Here is a 20,682-nt window from a genome sequence, read left to right on the forward strand (position 1 = left end):
CCAAGCATCTCCTCCTCTTACATAAATAAATGGATTGACTTTTGGACAGGCGACAGTTTCCCCTCATAATTGTTAATTATCATGAGTGCTCTCTGAGGTACTTTCTATGAATGGAGATGGGACGCTCTCTCTCTTTTTCTCCTCCCTCTGTTCTTTTTATGGGATTGGTCTTACTTCTCAAGGGCATCAAAAAGGACGCCCGTCACGCATAGAGGAGGTGCAACGAATGGGTGGAGCACCTGCGTCATTCCTGCGCATCTAACTCTATGGGTTTTGATGGCTACACCCTGTTCTAACCCTCCCTCCAAGTCCATCTTCTCCAACTGACCACAAGCAACCCCACCCACCCCCGGCCTGGCTCCTCCCCGAGTCCCGGACTGGAGAGAGAGTACAGCACTTAAGATAATGTAAATAACCAGAGAGGAGAGCTATTTTAAGATGCCGTCTTTCACTGTGGCCACGAAAGGGGACAAAGATGCAAGCCAAGCGATTGTAATTTCAGTCACGTTTTCCGACATGTTCTCTTTCTCTGTCTGCCATTTTGCTAGCTGAAGGGCCTGGTGGGAAACAGAGAGACCACAGCAAATTCAATGCTGGCCTTTGTCAAGAGAGAGACCGTTTAAGATGTCACTGTACTCTACAGCAATGAGCAGCTTCTAGTCCTGGAAGATGAGCCTGAGTTTAAAATTTCACAATTAAGAAAAAACAAGAAAAACAGTCAGTAGTGAACCTGCAGAACATTAAAGGTGCTCATAAAAAAAAGAAAGAAAAACTGAGACAATCAAACATCAACGAAATAGGAAAATGGAATCCAGTCTCACACTTATCCTTGTTTCAGGGGAAATGTGGTGCCATAATGCTCCACCACTGCTTTTTGCACAACAAATTCTCATTCCTCAACACAAAGCCTGTTTTAGAATCAGTCTCTGAAGAATTAATCTGTAATAATCTTAAAGAGTCAACAAACACGAAATGTGATACGCCATTTTTTTCTTACAAAAGTAGTATTTATATATTTCCTGACATAATTTCTTCTTTTTATTATTTCATTTGTTTATGACATCAAAAATAAAAATATACATTTAGACAGCATCCTTTCCATCGTATATTAACACTCTGAACCAGTGTTACTCATAATCCCTTACCCCATAGCCTTTTTTCTTCATACTCACACAAACACACACGTCACAAAGAAAATAATCTGTACACTGCTGTTGACAAAAATAAATGAATGACAGATTTGTGGAGCAGAACCTGCCGCCGCAACAGTAATTTTTTGACATTGCAAAAACAAAAAATAATCACAAACGCAAAAAGTACACAGATAGCAGAAATACAACTACTTGATATAGTTAGATAATTTGTAGAGGTTACATTCATATTCAAGTTTTTGTTCACCGCAGTTTCAAATAAAAGTGTCTCTTTTGAGCTTTGTTAAGGCAGTTAAAATACAAGATAATTTGAAACACTAATGTACACTGACGTCTATGTTTAAAACTGCTTCTACACCTGACATTAAAGAGAATATTATCTAATGCTTCAAGTCAACTACCACCACTACTGCTTTTATATTTTCTACACAGCATGATACATGGATTGTTTCTTTCTTGATTCACAGTCATGATGTGTCTTTTTATGATATGAAATATCACATAGGAGAGTTTGTCAACACTTTTCTTTTCCAAATTAAACAAGTTAAATTCTGTGAAGTTAAAACAAAAAAAATAATTTTGGGGCAAAAGATGCAGATTAAGATCTACATGTCATCCTGTTTCCCACCACTTTTATTTAACAGGTACTGGTGCTCAAGTGTTACTTATTGCTTTTATCTAATTTAACATACCTTGGCATACACTCTTTTTGCAGCCGTATTCAGACAGGACCATTTTCCCAAGAGGTCACCCTCAAAACTCATATCCTGCTTAAGGAGATACTCATAGTAAAGCTGACAAAACTTTTCAATTCTACTACTATGTGAAAAAGAAAGTAAATTGTGAAAATTTGGAGGCACATGGTGTCATAATTTAAGGAAAAGATATACCGTAAAATATGTTGCGCAGCATTCACTTTCATTCTTTTGTTCACCTAACGAAATGGGGAGCGACCTATGTATGGTTGCAACCACTACACAAATACAGGATGCAGAGGAAGGTGTCACGACTAACTTGCCATCATTACTCACTGCACACAGCCTGATATGATTTTACAAAAAGCTCCCATTTCTCGTGTTTTGTAATTGGCTGCTCAGGTGTGCAACCCAAGCAGTGTGTTTAAAATGAGGCAACTGCTAAAGTGCTAAAAACTGCAGTCCCTAAAGTGTCCACTTGAGACCCAAAGCCGAAGAGACTCTGTAAACACATGTAAAAGCAGAAATAAACATTTTGATGGTGATGTTTCCAAAAACTTATCAGTTTGAAATAGCAAGATTACATTTTGATTGATGAGCGGTGAAGCTAGCAGACAAATTGTAGCTGTAAATTAGGAGGGTATCGTTGCCTCAACTCTACCTCAGGTCAAACAAGAATAGGGTTGACTCAGCATTTTCAACAAGACAACCTCCATTCTCAGCTTTTAAATGATGTTTCCAAGGTCTCATGGTTAAAGGAAAAATAATGTATTGGTGGCTATCGGAATTTAAAGCTTTAAATGGAGCATTAGACGTTTTATATTTGTACAACATTTTGTTTTATAATTTAAAAACCTAAATAAGGCATTCTAATATATTTTTTTGGTTTTAGCAGTGTGACAAGATGTGTTAGTAAAAGAGTAAAATTCTAGCTGACTGCACTGTTTATGCTATTGCTAGCTGTTGTCTAATGCTAACTTAATGAATAGTCTTTATGTTGTTAATCATGAAACAGGTCCCAATTTTCCCATAAATGATCAATTCCAGTGTCTTTGATGTTAAGGAATAATGGAGAATCAATAAAATTACTTTTTTTTGTTATAGTCCTAAGCAATACAACAGAATATCAGCATATTAGCCGCACATCCTGAGTGGTACATCAGGGGAAAATGGTCGCTATGTGAATAAGGTGAAAAATAAAAAGTGAAAGTAGTCTCACAGTTACTAGAAGTTATACCTCTGAACCAGTTGAAAAAGGTAAATATATGATGCACCCAACTATCGATTAGATCTTCATGATTGCATGTTTGATAAACATCACTGACAGACAAGTTCATGTCTCAATGATCAGTAAGCTGCTACACTACATATCCAGACATGTGGCTTTTATCCAACCACCACAAAGCGAGAGGTGGCGTTGTAGTCCAGAGACAAAGTTGTCTAAAATGTCTTTCTTCTTTTCAGACGATCTGACTGAGTAACCAGTTTTCTGGCAGTTTCCAACATGTCTGTTTTCAAATCTCGTCCTCAGTTTGTCATTCATCATCATCATGGTGGGGGGAGTCAGGACTCGACTCGTCCTCTTCTTCCACTGTTTCTTTAGGCAGAGTGTCACGGCGTGTGAAAGCAGCCGCCAAGGTCACACTCAGCCGCGGTTTAACAGGTGCCATCTCTGACAGCCCAATGTTGTTGCCACGAGTTACAAGTGTGGTCTTATCCATAATCTCTCCGCTGTGCTTGGACACCACTGCATCAAGAATGTCATATTTGTGTGAGATCTTCCCACTTTCAAACAAGTACTTCGCAAGGTAGGAAACAGCAACGTTACCCAGGAAGGAGGCGAGCATAGAGACTGTTTTGAAGGGAAACTTCTGGACGATGATTTCCTCCATTTGTCCAGTTGAAGGGTGCAGCTTCTTCTCTGTGATCCATCCTGGGTAATATATGAAAGGAGGCAGATGAAGGTAGGGTTCCCCTCCACCAATACGCAGCAACAAGCCAAACAGATAAGCAGCCACAGAGCCATATGTGTTGGTGCCTTTGACAAAGAGCACACTGAGCAGCTGGGGGAAAATGATGACGTAAACCAGGTCTGAGCTCAAGTACCAGAGGCCGTAAACTGTCCCTGTTACCAGGGCCATCACTGTGGCAAGACCACCGAATACAAAGATAGTGACACGCATAACCCACACGATCTCCCGGTCAGACGCCTGAGGAGAAAGAGAGATTGCGTTATATGCAGAGAAACCAAACATACGCCATCAATATCCACAGGAAGCAGTTTTATGACTTTGCTCCACAGAACCAACTTACTGACTGTCTGAAGGCAAGCTGGTAGATATTCCTGGCAAACATGGAGCTTGCTGAAAGGATGGAAGAGTCTGCAGAGGACATGACAGCAGCAGACACGGCGCCCAGTCCAAAGAAGGAGACAAATGGAGGGCAAAGGTGTTGAAGCACAATGGGGAGAATCATGTCTGCTTGTTCCTTGTCTTTAGGAGGAACGGCACCATAGCTGGTCTGGTTCCAGTCTGTGTGAGAGAAAGGTTGAATCAACTTGATATAATCTGACAAATTGGGCACATTAACTGTTTTTTCCCCATAACTTCTGCTAATGTAGAATTCACACAAAAGACATAATACTTATACACAACAAGAATAAGCTCAGTTTACAAAGCATTCAAGCATTTTAATTTTAAAAGCTGCATCAAATATGCATTATCTAAAGAAAATTAGCTTTAAAACATACAGTCTGAAACTTAATTATATAAGACTTCACTAATAATAGGAACAAGGTTAGACGTAACTTGTGTTTTTGCAGTTTAATTTTTTAATGAGGGCTAGAGTTAATTATTTTTTAGTTATATGTTCAGATGTTACCCAAGAAATATGACGCCTTAAAATCTGGTGATCAAACCTCTAATTTGGTCCCTCGCCTCTCTCTAATGTAATATTTACACAACCAGCGTGATTATTAAACCGATTGCTGATTCATTATGGATGAGAGGAACCAGCTGCTATTTACTCATCTCTCTCAGATCTAAAGGCTTCACGGGCCCATCCACAGCCTAACTCCCACCCCCACTAACACAGACGGTGCACATGCAAGCTCATGTGTAAACCCTCTTACCTGTGGAGGCCCCGATGGCACCAATGAGGACAGAGGGCACGGCCATGACGAGGCACCCAAAGGCAGCCAGGAAAGAGAGAACCTGAGCGTAGGTGGCTGAGGAGGCAGATAGGACCCTCTGGAAGTACACCTGCCAAGGTATTCCCCCCATCATCTGCAGGGCAACGACAGGCCAGTGAATGCACTTCTTTTCTTTTTTTTTTTTTAATAAAACTTTAGATCCATTTAATGACTTAGATAATAATCAGAGTTATCACTTATGAAAGCAGTGGTCTTAATGAGTAAACTTTGAAAAAATAAAGAAATGAGTCGCTGGATGCCGCTGTACCAGGAGGCAGAAGTTGTCGATCCAGACCCAGGTATCATCTTTGTTTACGCTGCCTCTCCAGGGTGACTGGTACACCTGCTTCACTGCAGTGACGGTAATGTCTGACACTGCAGGGTTGATCAGCGCAAAGGGGACACTGATCCACTGTGGACAACCAGATACAAATATGGAAATAAACAGTTACAAGCGATATCTCTGAGGCTTTGTGACGATTTAGCCAACTTATGCCACCGTCATAGTTAATCTTTCAAATATTTATCAGGAAACAAATCATGAAGTGTAATTTTGAATTGACTGTGATCCTTGGAATGAGTAATTTGGTATATCTTAGGTCAAGGTCAAATTGCCACAACACACTGTGAGTCTGATCAAAAGTGGGAACTAACTATATTTACTGCTATCATCTCCTTTAATTTGGGCTCAACATGAACCTACCAGGCCAACAAAGATACAGAAGAGCTGAACAACGTCAGTGTAAGCCACAGAGTAAAGTCCTCCAACCAGTGTGTAAAAGATTGCGATGAGTGCTGAGATAACCACGGACATCTTTATGTTGATGTCAACGATGACACTCAGAGTTGCACCTAAGGTCAAAAACACACAGATGTTTGATTTTATGATATTAGAATGGAAAAAAAGTCAAACAAAACGTCAATCTTATCAAATTTAAATATATAACACAAAAACTTCTTAGCTTAAGGTAAAAGTTTAAACACACCCAGTGCAGATAAGATGGCAGCAGACCAGAAGATCTCTCCCATAAGTGCAGGTATGAAGAGGAGGCCACCCATGCGTTTCCCATACAGCTGCTGGAATGGGTCCAACATGGTGACGTAACCTCGTGACCGCATAGGTTTAGCAAAAAATAGACCCCCTGGGACAGAGAGTGACATCTTACATGCTTACAGGAACTATTGCACCTAGTATCAAAGGGAGAGAACACTGCCTTCTCAAAGTGATTTTCTATATTTAAGTCAATGGTGTACTGTTTCTTACAACAAATTTGATTACCATTTCTAGAAAATACACCTGTGATCCTTTTTGTTACTGTGTACACCAGCTCTCAAGAAGTAAAACAGAGATTTGCGACAAAAAATAAATAACTGCACTCACCCACAACTAGACTAAGGGCATATCCAAAGGGAGCTTGTGCCCAAGCCAAGCCATAATCTGGTAAATAGACATATTCAGCTGTGCCATTGATGTACCCTCCGCCAACCCAAGTCGCTGAAAGTCACACAGACACACAATGTCACCACAGGAGAAAATCTGATAATCTTTTCAGCCTCTTTGTTGATTAAAAATATAAAAAGGAACTTCCTTCTATTTTAACCATTATACTCAAAATAAGAAAGGTGTTAGTCAAGCCAGCTTAGAATATTATAGTATTGTAGAGCTTGATGAGGTCCCTGTTACAAATTTTTGATACTTACCTCATTTGTGAGGTAAGTTTCATAAATGCAAGATGAGTGCTAACTCCAACACTTTATTTTGCACAAATTAAAAAAAAAAAAAATAATAAAAAAAAAAAATATATATATATATATATATATTAAAATAAACTTTTGACTACACTTGAAGTGATTTTACGCAACCTTTAAAACTTAGATTTACAAGAGTACATCCCTCACCTGTCATGGTAAATCCACCGACAAATAATCCAATGTCTCTCCCTCCAACCATGATGGTTTCGCTGCGGTCTGTGCCCTCCGCCTCCCCGGAGTGCTTGTTCTTCCATGCTGCCCAAATTCCCACGAACAAGATGAGCAGATAGAAGAGCGCGATAGCCACAAGCCCCTCTACATGGATGGTCATTGTCGCACCGGGCTTCCGCTAGGAACGGGGGGGCACGGAGACCTGCAGAGCGCACGGAAAGAAGAGGGTCAGATGTGAAATGTCCAACAAGGATTTTAAGAGGAAGATTTTGTGCTCAGTGAATTATTTCAGGATTGCTGAACTTAGTAAGAAATGCAAACTGTTTCCAAGAAGTTTTCTCAAAGATGCTATTTTTTTTTATTTAAGGTTTGTTTAAAATCCGTTGTACATCAGGTTCACTAAATGACAAAAAACGATAACTAACAAAAATCATACATTATCCTTTTGGGTTTATTAGTGAGAACGCTTGTGAAGCTCAAAATGCTCTTCCATTGGCTTATGATTTTCAAATAAAAAAGGATTATTTGTAAGATCTTTACTATGCATTACTAAGATAACCGAAACTTACTAAAATGATTTCATTTAAAGAAACACAGAAGCTTAACTGTATTTTCTTGTAATCATTTAAGGTCAAGACAGAGCTGGTGCCAAACATGACATTTTATGAAACGAAAATGAAAGCAAATCTCCACACGAATACCTAAATACATACCACTATTTTTTGATAACTAATATTTTTTATCTAAAATTCAATGCTCGACGTTTTTCCATCAACCTTTTGTCTTTTTTCTGTCTCTCCACTTGTCCTGCCATACGGACACACGCGCGTAAAAGTCAAATTACGCACAGCATCCATAATGAAAGTATAGCAGAGACAGCCTTATCCAAGATATAACGTAGGAAATACAATGTTACAAACTCATATTTACAAAGAAAATGACTTGATATCGTTCTCTGGTGTCGAGAAGTGCTTTATCAGATATTGGAAAAACATGCAAAACTTACCTCAAGTACTTCTTGATGCATATGCTGGGGCACCTGAGGCAGAAAACAGGGAGCACAACGGTTTGACGGTTTGATTTAAAGTGTCAATCCTCCTTTTTGCAGCGCCCGAGACGGTATAGTGAAACGTTGGTGGCGGTCTCCCGGGTGACTTACTGAAGCTTATAAGGGGGCAGGTGCCGTCAGAGGACTGATACACACGTCAGAGAAACCAAACGTCCCTCTTAATGAGCACTTCGCATGGAAACACGTCACAGTGCATTGGCTTGTCTGAGTGGAGGACAGTGGGAAAGATTCCTCTACACGGGGATCTTATCTATGTTTTTGTAATTTACAACATAAAAGTTAATGTTTGTTGAACATTTGAAAGGGATATAATCTCTATTTTAAGTATATTTGGTGGTGCTTCACGTGGCTCCTGCTCCTTCCAGCCCATTGCGTAACAGGCGCCTAATTGCGCAGCCATACTTCATGTGGCCTTTTACCCGCTGTCACTCTCGCGCCAGCCGGCATTTTACCTTACAACCGCAATTAACTTTGCTCCACAGAAACGTTTGGGCGCCACTGAAGAGGACGTGTTGCCTATTCCTTGGCTTCACAGAGTGATAGATTTATTTGAAAAATAAGTGTCTCACTCAAACTTATATTCAACACTATTTTAAGCGCAGGAACAGTTCATATTCCTCCTTCTTTGGGTCCAGCATGGAGGACTTTTCAGACGAGTACGCTGCTCACCTTTGAGCAATTAGAAATCATTTAGGTGTTCTGTGCCTGTCACTTTCTCTTCGGACTTAATATCAATGAACTGTATCTGCTTTAATGGCCTTCTCCGCCTGAAGTCGTTTAATCTGGGCTCCTCTTGTCAAATCTGACAGGCATCCAATTAGGCTGGATCCTGAAGAGCAGCGCAGAAATTTAATGATACAGTCTGACTTTGAAAAGAATAACACTCTGGTGCACACACAAACACACAGTATCGGTGTTAAGATAAACAGTGTGAGAAGGAATAACTGGATGCGGATGGCTCAGGTGTTTACTCATCAAGACAGGAGGGAGATGTCACTTTGACCACTACACGCACACAGCGCCCTCTTTTGGTCAGAGAGGCTTTTCAGCACCATGGACAGAAGGCACTGATTCTCCTAGGATTTCATTTATTAATTTTCTTTCACCATTTGAATTAATTATTTTTTATTTAAAAATATTTTTTACCATGTTGAAACTTAACTTTTGGAGTAATAGCTGCTCTCTGTCATGTCAATGTAAGATGCTGTTCTCATCTCTAATGTTTTATCTGAGGTGAAAAGTAGTATGATTGTAATTCTATGGGTTAGTGTTAAGGTTAGCCTTTGAATTTTTTAGTAACTTTACATTTGCCAAACATTATATCATAAATACCAGATGCGTAGTAATTAGAACAGGGTTGAATTAAATTATATTCAGCCTGACATCTGACAAGTGCTTCTGTGTAATACTGAAGCCAAACTTTTAACCAGGCGGAAGACAGCTGGAGAGGTTCCTAACTGCATGTTTGACAGATGGCTGGAACTCAACCTGGACACAGTTTCAAATCAAATACTGAAAGGGAGCCTATAAATGTTTGTGTTTCGATAATTAAACCCACATAACACCCATTGCTCCAGCATGTCGTCTATCAATGTAAACATACAAACCACCTACAATTTACAAAAGTGATGAGGCGCTACATAGTGTAATAAGATGAACTCTCATAACTTGTATAAATGAATGTTTATGTTCAGGGCCCAAGGACTCAGGGTTTAATGAGCAGCTGTCGCTGGCAGTGCTCAAGATGTTTGTGAGAGAGAGGAGGAAAGGGAGAGAGGGACAGAAAAAAGAGAGTTTACACTGATAACATCAAATAAAGCCATATTTCTCATTATCATGAAACAGTATTCATTTTCACCAGTATTTATTCTTTGAAAATTAACACATACAATGTATTAAACAATATACAGCTTGTTTGATAATATGAGGAAGAAACTACCCTGATACAAAAGTGAACCTGTGCTCAAACAATCTTTGTTGGCTAGAGGGTATAAAACCTAAAGTCACGAGGAGACTCTGTTTTAAAATAATGACGTAAGATGTCTGGAGTGTAGCAGAGTTGAAACGACCACTGTTAAATCACCTCTGAAAGTCCTCCAGGACGCCACAGACACAAATCAGTGCTGCACCCTTAAAGTCACAAACAACAGGATGTGAATCTTTTGGATCAGGGCATCCCTCAGTGTTTGTAAAGTAAATAATAATGTTGGTGAGGACGTTGGTTTGAGTGGACTAAGAGTGACTCATCACTTTTCACTGGAAATGTCTCCTCTCCAAGAAATCCCTACAGTACAGTGATACAAAACAAGTTCCTGATACAAAAAGCAGGACTTTAAGCTAGCAACTATTTATGAAATTAAGTATGTAATAGAACTGCTGTGGTTGGTAAATCTATGGGGTTGGCCAAAAAAAAAAAAAAAAAAAAAAAATCAACAAGACCTTTGTCAAAAGCTCATCTTAATGTCTATTAAAACTCTTATGATGAATCTGCTGGATTTTCCAATTCTGCAAGGGAACAGGACTCGTGTGCTAAGACAAAAGTCAATACCTAGTCTGATTTTTCATTTGACAGTAATAAGTATTCATTTTTGGAGTACTATTTATCATGATTTTCATGCTTGATTTTCTAGATAAAAAGACGGGTTTATATATAAAAAAAAAAAGATGACATATCCATGATACTAGAGGGCAAAATAGAAAATAAAAATAGCTAGAAAATCTGCTTTATAACTAGACAAAAGAGTCAAACATCTATTTGCTAAACCAAAAGCTTGATTCAGGTGATGTTTTTTTTTTTGACAAAACTAAAGAGCGCCCACACACAGCTCTGTACAGAAGTGTTTTAAAGCAAGCTTTCAGTCAGAGATCAGGAAAAATGATCAAAGGCTCGCATTAAAAACTCTGCAGTCAGAGTACATCCACTGTTTGCCTTTGAATCAATGAAGTACCAGGAATGAATTGTAAAAAGCCTTGAATTGATTACCTTGTTTCCTTTGAGCAATAAAATAAGGCAAAGTAAAAGAACACTAGTTTAAACACAGCTTAGTAAAGCAAAGCTCTGGTTATAAACACTGCAGACTAGTTCACATTCACTTTATGACAATCACTTCATCAGTTTTCTGTGCTAAGTCAAGCGATGTTCACTAAGTCACAAGTTTTAATATCTACGAAAAATGCCCTGCATTCAAAAACAAATATGATTTACAATGTTTCAGCAGCCACTTAAAAGAGAGCGGTATTTATCTATCCTGTGTGAGCAGCAGAGCATAGACAGCTGATCGGAATATTAGAGTAACTTTTCAACGTGGCACTAAAATGTGCACAGGTCTAACTAAGGTGGTGTGTGTTCATTAGGATGCGTTCAAAACTTTGGCATTTATTAAATCACAAATAATAATATTTCCAATCTGTTGGAGTGTTTGATTGTTGACTGAATCACTTTGTTAGTTTGATAAAAAATGAGAACGTATGTTAACATGTGTCGTTAGCGAGACACTCATACATGTTGCAAACATAAATTGTTTAATAGCCAAAGCATGCAAAGCAACACACCACCCAACAAAATAAACCTCTGATCTATTCATGCACCGCAAAGTGAAGTCAGTACCTGTTGCAGACTGATATTGAGAAATGTAAGGATAAAATGAGAGATACAAATTATGTCATGCCCTCTGAATTTTTTAACAAAATATATCAAATATCTAATAACCACTTAAAACCTCTATTTAGAACATCAGCATCTCCATGGTACCTTGAGACATGGGGTCAACCTGTCTTTCATAAAACGCTATGAAGGATGCTGCCGCTACTTCCGGCGTGTTCTTCCTCATGCCCTCACGTTCTCATCGTCTTTATTTGATCTGGAAAAACACAAAGAACATAGTTTATCACTTTGAAAAAGTAAATATCAATTATACTGAGCAGTTAGAAGGTTGTAGAGTTTATATGCAGCCATCAGCAACAGAGTAAACGTCCAACCTTCTGGGCCACCTTCAAGCATTTGATATCAAAGGGACTGACCTCAGGTTGATTGTTCTCTTGAGAATTTAATACTAGACATTACACACACCAATTTAGGGTCATGACTGATCATATATTGATAAAACAGTAAGTTCAATTTAATTGATTGTAACAAAAAAGAAAAAAGCTTTGGATATGGGGACATTTTTATCATTTTTAAACCCACAGTGCTGTCAGTAAATGTATCATTTTATCATATTTAGAGTCTGGATGTCTAATCAAGACACAAAGGCACAGTGTCCAATTACTGACTTCTTACATGTCTCAATAAAATAATCATTTGTATCTTTCCGATATCATTGCACTTCAATGTGATTTTTTATCAATATCACATAAACATTTTAGTTTCTAAAACAAGGCGCCCTCCACAAAACCCTCTAACACCACCATCACCACACAGTCATACTATGAATAACAACACTCACAGAACACCCAGTACTCACTGCATTATCTGATCTATAGATGATGTGCATGAGAGCATTGAACATAAAAAACAAGTTGATGTTGAGAAACTATCACATGACAGGCTTATACCAAGCTTCGTTCAGCATAGCTTGTATTCTTACATTTAAAAAAAATCAAAGAAAGGTCCATATTGATGCATAATAAAACCTGAGCTAAATTTAAATTCTTGAAATGAAGATAAAATATGTGGTATCTTTATCTGGTGTAATAGTAATATAAATGCACCCCTGGATATTTCACAATTGTTTACACCTATTCTATCGAGCTACCCATAAACTAACAGACCAGCTGTTGAAGTTACATTTAGACTGACATCAGGGTGAAATTGGAACTGTCACTGGCTGTATAAAATCTAGGTAAAAAGGGATTTGATATAAATTGATTCTACACTTGATAGTGGAGAAAGGCACCAGTGAAAACATGAATGTAATGCATTCCCACTTCCATTTATATTAACTGTCATCATACCTTGTAACCAGTCCACTCCTTCCTGTAAACCTTCTCCTTTCAGAGCATCTGTGGCACTGAAACATATGAACACACCATATTGAGAAGTAAAGAATAAAACAGCTTATAATGACTGCTTTATCGCAGCCTACAAGATTTGTAATTGAACACGTGCCTTGTTTTGACAAAAAGTAAGTCTGATGTTCTTTCTTTCATTTATTTCATATTTACAGTGTCTTATGTAATTTATAAACACAAAAATCTTCACAGTGAGTAGGAAGCACAACTACTCCATCAGATACTTCTCTCCTTGTCTTTAAAAACTCTCTGTGAACATCTCCAGCTACAGCTAGTGTGTATTATATTTACTAGTCAAGGGAAAGACAGATTTCTTGAGAAACACTGAGCATGCAGTTACTGAGTTAAATCAACAAGAGCAATGGTGCCCGAACTTATAAAAGTTAGTAAGAAGTAAAAGTAAGAAGTAGAGCATATTTGTTCATACCAGATGTGCCAGGGTTTGTCTTTGATGCTCTCCAAACAAAGCAGCTGCGAAACCTTGACTGAAGATAAAGCATCTCTGACATCCATCTTGTTGGCAAAGAACAGAATAGGGATCCTCCTGTGTTTAATATCTGTACAGAAAGAGGATGATGACTTTAGGGTTATACAGCATCACTGGTTCTATCTGGGATCAACAATAAACAGAAGGAAGAGATTCTTTTAAAAAAGTTGAAATAAGTTTTTAGCATAACTTTATCTTTAATATTTTCTAGTAAAAATAACATCCATCTTTTCATGGCAAAAAGTTAATGCTGAGGGTAGCAAAAAAAGAGACAAAGAAGGGATTCAAACTCAAGATTCAGTGCCATTGAATGTGCATGTGCATACCAGGATGATTTAGTAATGTATCCAGCTCTTCTTTGGCTACAACCATCCTCAGTTTGTCTGCACTGTCAATGACAAATATGATAGCCTGACCTTCCCTGAAAACAGTAAAAAAACACAGTTATTAAAACATACACAAGGTAAATAGGACTTATAATGTGCATCACACTGACACACTCACTTGTAATAGTGTTCCCAAAGGTTTCTGTATCTGCCTTGACCAGACATATCAAACACTGTGAAGGAAAGACTATAAGAGGAGAAAAATGTATTAAATCAGCAAAATTTTGTGTTATCACACATGCTGTAAACGTGTGTACTACTTCAGACAATTGTTCTGCACCAAGAGAGAGAAGTTCTGACTGCAATTATTATCAAACATCCAAAGTAGTTGTTTTACTATGACAATTTACCTTGATGTCTTAAACTTTTCTATGCTGAAGCCAATAGTTGGTACAATGTCTTGTGCCTGGGCCTGAAAGACAGATGAAGTATGTTAATAAGCAATAAAACAATCATGCAGGTGAAGAAAACAAGTCTTTCCCATGAAATGCTTTAAGTGTCAATTTATTTGTCAAAACTTCAACTTCCAAGCTCTATCTCTTTCTGCTTTAAATGGGATCATACATTTTGAATAAATTTCTTAACCATTAGTAAATTAAGAATATATATATATATATATATATATATATATATATATATATATATATATATATATATATATATATATATATATATATTTGCCTTTTTCTGATTTCTTTTTTGTGTAATTTTCTGTTTGGTTTGACTGATCTATCATCATCTTCCTGAGTTCAAGCCAATGCTTTCTCTATCAAAGCACATTTAAGCACCTGTTTTAAAGGTGGTAACAACTTTAACTTAATTATAATAATACATTTTATAATGAAAGTGGGTTGGGTAGACTTACATTTGAAGGCTTGAGTTGATTGATGATTGTAGTTTTTCCACTGTTATCCAGACCAAGACACAGCACATTCACACTTTTCTTCAACCCCAGCCATCCTGCCAACTTGTCAAACAGCCCCATTTGCTTACCAACAACCATCAGCAGCCTGTCTGATCTGCAAGGAAAAAGACATATGTACCTTTAGGGTAGAGATACAGTTGCTTTTCTTTATTTCTTCTTTTACCCGTTCAACTGTTCCTGCTTACAGAGTGACATCTTATTTCGAGACGAACCTGTTGTTCATGTCTCACATCTGTTGATTCGGCAACGTCTTCATTATACTGACACTTTTCTTATCGTTTCACCTCGTCCATAAAGAAGCAGGAGCTTCGGCAAATTTGTTCGCTTATAACTAAACGAGCTAACCTTAGTTAGCATAAATCCTTCCATACATTACACCTTTCATGATCATATAAAATAACATACCAGAAGGGAATCCTCGAGTCTATTAGCTTCAAACGCTTAACGCAGCTCTACACAAATGGCATTATGTCGACTTTTATTCTCTAAATGTAGCTCGAGCTAACATGCTTAGTGAGCTCTTACAGGGTTCTTGAGTAATTAACAATCGCTTACAGACATATAGTTAATCTCTTGTTGTGACCGTTAGCTGCTAACCCGAGCTAACCTTTAGCCACCGATTACTGAAGGTTTAAACGAGCACTTTCTAACATTAGACATATCCCCCCTAAGGTCTTTCTATTTCCAGTTTTAACAAAGCGGACACATGTATAACGCATAAAATAAAACGCATTCAAAAGCAAACTCTCTAAGCCTTAAGTCCAATCGACTTAGGCTAACGCGCTAGCTTCCAACGATACAGCTAGTTAACGTTAGCTTGTATTAACCCCGTCTGTTCAGTAGAGGTAGACTTTACCTGTAATATAGCAGTTAGGTCTTTATTTCTCTTAACAATCCGACAATGAAGTTCAAATAACCCTTGTTAAACGAATGATTCATTCATGTCTCTATCTCATGCTCGCTAGCCTATAATGCTGTACACCAATTTATTTACACCGTGTTGCTGGGAAACCAGTGTGCCGACTCAAGGCTGCCACCTGCAGGCGTAATAAGGATACTGCAGAATGATGGTTGCTGCGATGAGTTTTCAGCTGTTTATGGGAAAAAAACTGCTAAGTTTTGTATTTATATGAGCAAAACAAGTACAAAAAATACTATCAGAATAATGATGATTATTTCTATATTTTGATACCAAAAGTATTTAACTGCATGCTACATGCAGTCCAATAATTTCTATGAATGACACGTTGACTGTCGAAGAAGAGACGCGACCCTTTGGAGATTCTGCCCCCAAAACTAGCTGCAGCAGCATGTCTCGGGCACAGAGTCAATATATTTCCTGAAAACTGCAATACTCATGTTATCCCATTCCCACTGATACTCATTTTCTATTGCTACAATCCTTTGAATGCACAATTGATTCATCCAATTTTCTTTACAACTTGTTCAAATTTGCTGAATGAGGTTGAGATCTGTTCTTCAGGGGACTAGTCCATCATTTTCAATGTTCCTTTTTTGCAAGGAAAATGACCCAATTTCCTTGTGATGGCACTGCTCTATAATACATAGAGCACAATGATGACTTTGTGGATATTTCATAAGTTTTATAATTATTTTGATGGCTAGTTCAACAATAAATAAATTAATATTCCCAGTGATCTAATAATTTTGGCCACCACTGCATGTAAAGGACAAAATTGGTGAATTTACTGCTTTGTTCATGTGGGATAACAGAACTGCCACACATTCAAAGATCTTCAGAAAGCTGTATCAGTCAGCACAAAATATGGAGCATACATCATAGCTGAGTCTGGTATTCAATATTGCAATTTTTACCTCAAACACTGTAGCTGTACTTGGTTCTGAATATATCCTGCTTAGAAATCACCAAAACACAGATGCAATACAAAACATCAACCCTCATGAGCACTGTACAAAGTGTGTGAACTTCTGTATATTTCACAATCGTGTGTCTCATACCATCTTCAACCTCCTTTAAGCACCTGTTTGACAAACTCACCTGACAATTCTTCATGTCCAGAAAACGTGTCAGTCCCTTGAGTGACAGTTAAGAGGTCATTGTTATTGTGCCTGTGTGTGTGTTTGAGAGAGAACATGTGCATCCATGGATACCTCCTTTGTGTCTTCATGAGCGTGAGAGAAAACAAAATATTAAAATAGGGTTGTTTATTAAGGAACAAACATACTGAATAAAACATACGACTTTCACAAGACTTTTTGTACAAGACATACTGCATTATCATGAGGATAGAATTTACATTTCTATAAAATCTTTTGACATTCAGCGGTCTTCAGTTCAAAAAACATGATTGTAGTTACCAATCTGTCAACTTTTATTACTGTAGAACTGTTTCATTAAACACAAAGTCCACCTTACACATTACCATACCTTCTTTTCCCTATCCACATCTTCTCTGGCCTTGAGGTAACAGACTTGAGACCATTCAAAGTCAATAGAAACCGTTGGATTGTCACTTGGAAGAGAAGAGGTATCGGTGAACACTTGAATAGACACTAGAGAAAAAAAGTCCTAAATTCAAGTGAATGCTAGTATTTGCTGAGATAATAAAAAGACCGCATTTGGCCAATGCTGACAGAGGTTGGTTGTTGTGGAGGCTGTATTGATGATAATGATCCATATTATGATAAAGATGAGTGTGGATGAGCCAGACCACATGTGGCCTAGCAGCGGACTGCTCTCACAGGAGCAGAGTGTGGGTTTCCTGCTACACCTAACAGTCTGGTGTTTGTGCAATTAGTTGAATGAGGATGCCAAGGAGCTCTGGTTTGTTTCCTGCTCAGTGTGTGCACATAGTCTGTCTTTGTGCAGTGCTCTCACACTTGAAAGCCACTCTGTTGGATGTGGTGAAGCTGTAGGCGAAGGGACTGTATGCTGCTTATGATTCTCCTCTGGTGACCGATCAAACAGATACCAATACGTCGGATGTCACTGGGGGGGAGAAGAAGATTTATTGTTTCAACTTGATAGTTTAGTCAGAGAAACTTATTTTTTCACATTATAATTAAACACCAATTGTTACAGCACCATCGAATGAAAAGGGAGATACAAACTGTTCTTTCTGTTCCTGACAAATCTTAGCACTATCAATTATATTGCAATTTCATCATTTTTTATTTCCCTTTGATGCTACCCTGTGTCCTTTTCATGTGCTTTTTGATGCTGGAGCTGCACTCAGTTTAATTTGGCTTCACTTACTCTATGCTCATGGTTGAAATGGAATCCAGGGTTGTATATCCTGCTGCAAGGAAGTTGTTCTTATACTGGCTCATTTTGATGGAGTCAAGCCAGTCGCCGATAGAGATAAAAAGAGGGTAGTCTGGCATGTCTTCAGGGGAGTCAGGAAAACTGAGAAAACACAAAATTCAGGGATTAGATTAGCATAGTCCTCATCTGAATAGTAAGTATTATTCAAATAAACTGTGCAGATGCTACACTTTTAACAATCCTTTTAAAACAAGAGACAAACAAGCGAGCCTTCAACAGAAAGCTGTTTTAACATCTGGAAAAAGATGCTTTTAACTTTTCTGCCATGTTGATGTGTGTTTTAAGATACTTTACATCTTAGCTGTGGAGCATCTTATTCATAAAGTTTTCCCCAAGATATTTACATCAGCTGAGGGTATCGTGGGGGTTTGTTAGTTGGAGAGATACAAACATAAATGCAACTCTAATGGAATTTGTAATTCAATACAGGGACCTGAATACATCTTAATATGTTTATCCTGTCTCTTTAGTAATGAACATTTCTGTTTTAGTTCAAGCCAAAAACATGTTTATCTTATCTCTATAATTAACAGATTAGCACAAACGAGTATTTCATATTAACCGAAAGGGAAATGGTCACCACAGTCTGCCCTTTCAGCTAACGCATTACAAACATTTACTGCCTTATTTATGCTCTGAATCTATTTTTCTGGAAACTTTTTTTTTTTCAATTTTATTTTGCAGTTTTTATGTAACCAATTAACTTATTGGATCTGAAGTTTAGCGTATTTTTACCTCTGCCAAGGAGGTTATGCTTTTGGGAGAGTTTGTTAGTTTTTTTGTCTGTGAACAACATAACTCAAAAAGTTACAAACGGATCTTGATTACATTTTCAGGAAATGTTTAAAATGGGATAAGGAAGACATGATTAATTTTTTGAGGTGATCAGGATCATCGTCTGGTTTCAGGATTATTTTAAAGGATTCTTTACCATTGTGAGATAGGGCCGTTTTCACCATATTTGTATATAATTCCATGCTAAATGGTCAGATTGCTTTGCAAAACAATACAAGACAAGATTACCATAATTTCTGACAGATGTAAAGGTACGATCCAGATCCTGGCAATACTAAGATCTGGAATATAAGATATGTACTGGGTCATCATAATTGCAACAAACTATGGTACAAACCTGCAACTAACACCAAATTGCAGCAGACAGTCTGCTGAAAGGGTGTATGACATTTAAGTAGGTCAGTAAGTAAGTGTGAGAATCACAATAGGCTTGGCGGAGGTCTGTGCTCTCTGAGTGCCCTTCTAGTTGTCTTTAATGTATTGCTAATTATTTGCTTGTTTTTGCTTTTAAAGGTAGCTATAAATGCAAATTTCGGTTATATGCTTAAATTCCTGAAGAATTTCTGGGAGTAAAAGTTTCTTTTGAGAGAAACATTCCTTGTCCTGTGGTATACTGTAGAAAATAAAATCCATAGCTGCCTGTCAAATAGGAAAACAGAAATATGGGATGGCTAGTTTTGGATAGTATTGTTCAGTTTACACAATTACAGTTTGCATGTGCAACCATGCTAATCATAAACTTGATACCTCTGCACATCATTGACCAGAGTGAGTAAGCTGCTTGGGTTGATTATAAGTTTGTCCATGAAAGAAAGCACATTATTGAAGCATGGGCGCTGGCCTGCTTCCTTCTGCCAGCAGTGTAACATCAGCTGGTGCAGGGTCACAGGGCAGCCCATCGGTGCTGGCAGGCGGTAACCTTCCTCGATGGATAAAATAACCTGAGATTAACAGAAACAAGTTAAAAACAAACACAAAGGTTGTTATTTTTAAATGTGTGTTTATCACATTTTAGTCTTTAAAGGTTTTAACATGATCAGCTGCTTACATCCTGATTGGACATCTCCCAGTATGGCCTCTCCCCATATGACATCACTTCCCACATGACGATACCATAACTCCACACATCACTAGCTGAGGAAAATTTCCCATAAGCAATAGCTTCTGGAGCTGTCCAGCGTATCGGTATCTTTCCTCCCTGACACAAGAAAATGACAGAGATAAAACTTGTCAGGGAGACACAGAACATTTTCTGTTGGATTGTGACATCCAGCTGTAACTGTCAGGTGTCCACTCACTGTGGCAGTGTACGCTGCTTCACTGTCATCTTCAAGGATCCTGGACATGCCAAAATCAGACACCTTACACACAAGGTTCTCGTCTACTAAGATGTTGCGAGCAGCCAAGTCTCTGTGAATGTACCCCATCTCTGAGAGATATGTCATGCCTACTGCGATGCCACGTAACATACCGACCAGCTGGAGGACTGTGAACTGACCATCACGTGCCTGTGGGATAAAGGGAGAGCACAAACTTGATGCATACATAGAAGGCATAATTATAATCTAGGAAACAGGTGTACTAAGAGGAATGTGGAGCTGTCTCACCCGTAGAAAAGAGTCTAGCGATCCGTTTTCCATGTACTCAACCACTATCATAACTGGTCTGCCTGTTAAAAAAGGAAAGTGGATTATTGTTGACATAAGATTGCAAAATAAACAACACATGGAAGCAAAAACAGATG

At 38.1% G+C, this 20,682-nt stretch overlaps 3 protein-coding genes across 3 annotated transcripts in view; all 3 read right to left on the minus strand.

Moving 5' to 3' along the window:
* Positions 1-940: 940 nt before the first annotated feature.
* On the minus strand, positions 941-8,097 carry slc5a7a (solute carrier family 5 member 7a). The gene is made up of 9 exons (XM_074666416.1): positions 7,966-8,097; positions 6,936-7,161; positions 6,418-6,531; positions 6,023-6,178; positions 5,740-5,888; positions 5,305-5,448; positions 4,977-5,130; positions 4,160-4,377; positions 941-4,056 (listed from the first exon to the last, which is right to left on the minus strand). Exons 2-9 carry the CDS (start codon positions 7,117-7,119, stop codon positions 3,382-3,384), a joined length of 1,794 nt encoding a protein of 597 aa, XP_074522517.1. The 5' UTR covers positions 7,120-7,161; positions 7,966-8,097; the 3' UTR covers positions 941-3,381.
* Positions 8,098-9,870: 1,773 nt separating this feature from the next.
* Positions 9,871-15,847, minus strand: arl6 (ARF like GTPase 6). The gene is made up of 8 exons (XM_074665612.1): positions 15,693-15,847; positions 14,777-14,930; positions 14,262-14,323; positions 14,030-14,098; positions 13,852-13,946; positions 13,466-13,595; positions 12,982-13,037; positions 9,871-11,888 (listed from the first exon to the last, which is right to left on the minus strand). Exons 2-8 carry the CDS (start codon positions 14,912-14,914, stop codon positions 11,863-11,865), a joined length of 576 nt encoding a protein of 191 aa, XP_074521713.1. The 5' UTR covers positions 14,915-14,930; positions 15,693-15,847; the 3' UTR covers positions 9,871-11,862.
* Positions 15,848-16,890: 1,043 nt separating this feature from the next.
* Positions 16,891-20,682, minus strand: part of LOC141787632 (ephrin type-A receptor 6-like) — a 58,961-nt gene continuing 55,169 nt past the window's right edge. The window contains exons 15-20 of the mRNA XM_074666183.1: positions 20,546-20,607; positions 20,237-20,446; positions 19,987-20,136; positions 19,686-19,879; positions 18,075-18,224; positions 16,891-17,807 (exon numbers count right to left, since the gene is read on the minus strand). Of these exons, the coding sequence (XP_074522284.1) occupies positions 17,693-17,807; positions 18,075-18,224; positions 19,686-19,879; positions 19,987-20,136; positions 20,237-20,446; positions 20,546-20,607 (881 nt within the window). The 3' untranslated portion in view covers positions 16,891-17,692. The remainder of the gene's footprint in view (positions 17,808-18,074; positions 18,225-19,685; positions 19,880-19,986; positions 20,137-20,236; positions 20,447-20,545; positions 20,608-20,682) is intronic.

Source organism: Halichoeres trimaculatus, unplaced genomic scaffold (genome assembly GCF_033239565.1).
Source record: "Halichoeres trimaculatus isolate MK-OKI-2021-1 unplaced genomic scaffold, fHalTri1.1 fHalTri1_scaffold_3, whole genome shotgun sequence".
In the NCBI taxonomy this organism is placed as follows: domain Eukaryota; kingdom Metazoa; phylum Chordata; class Actinopteri; order Labriformes; family Labridae; genus Halichoeres; species Halichoeres trimaculatus.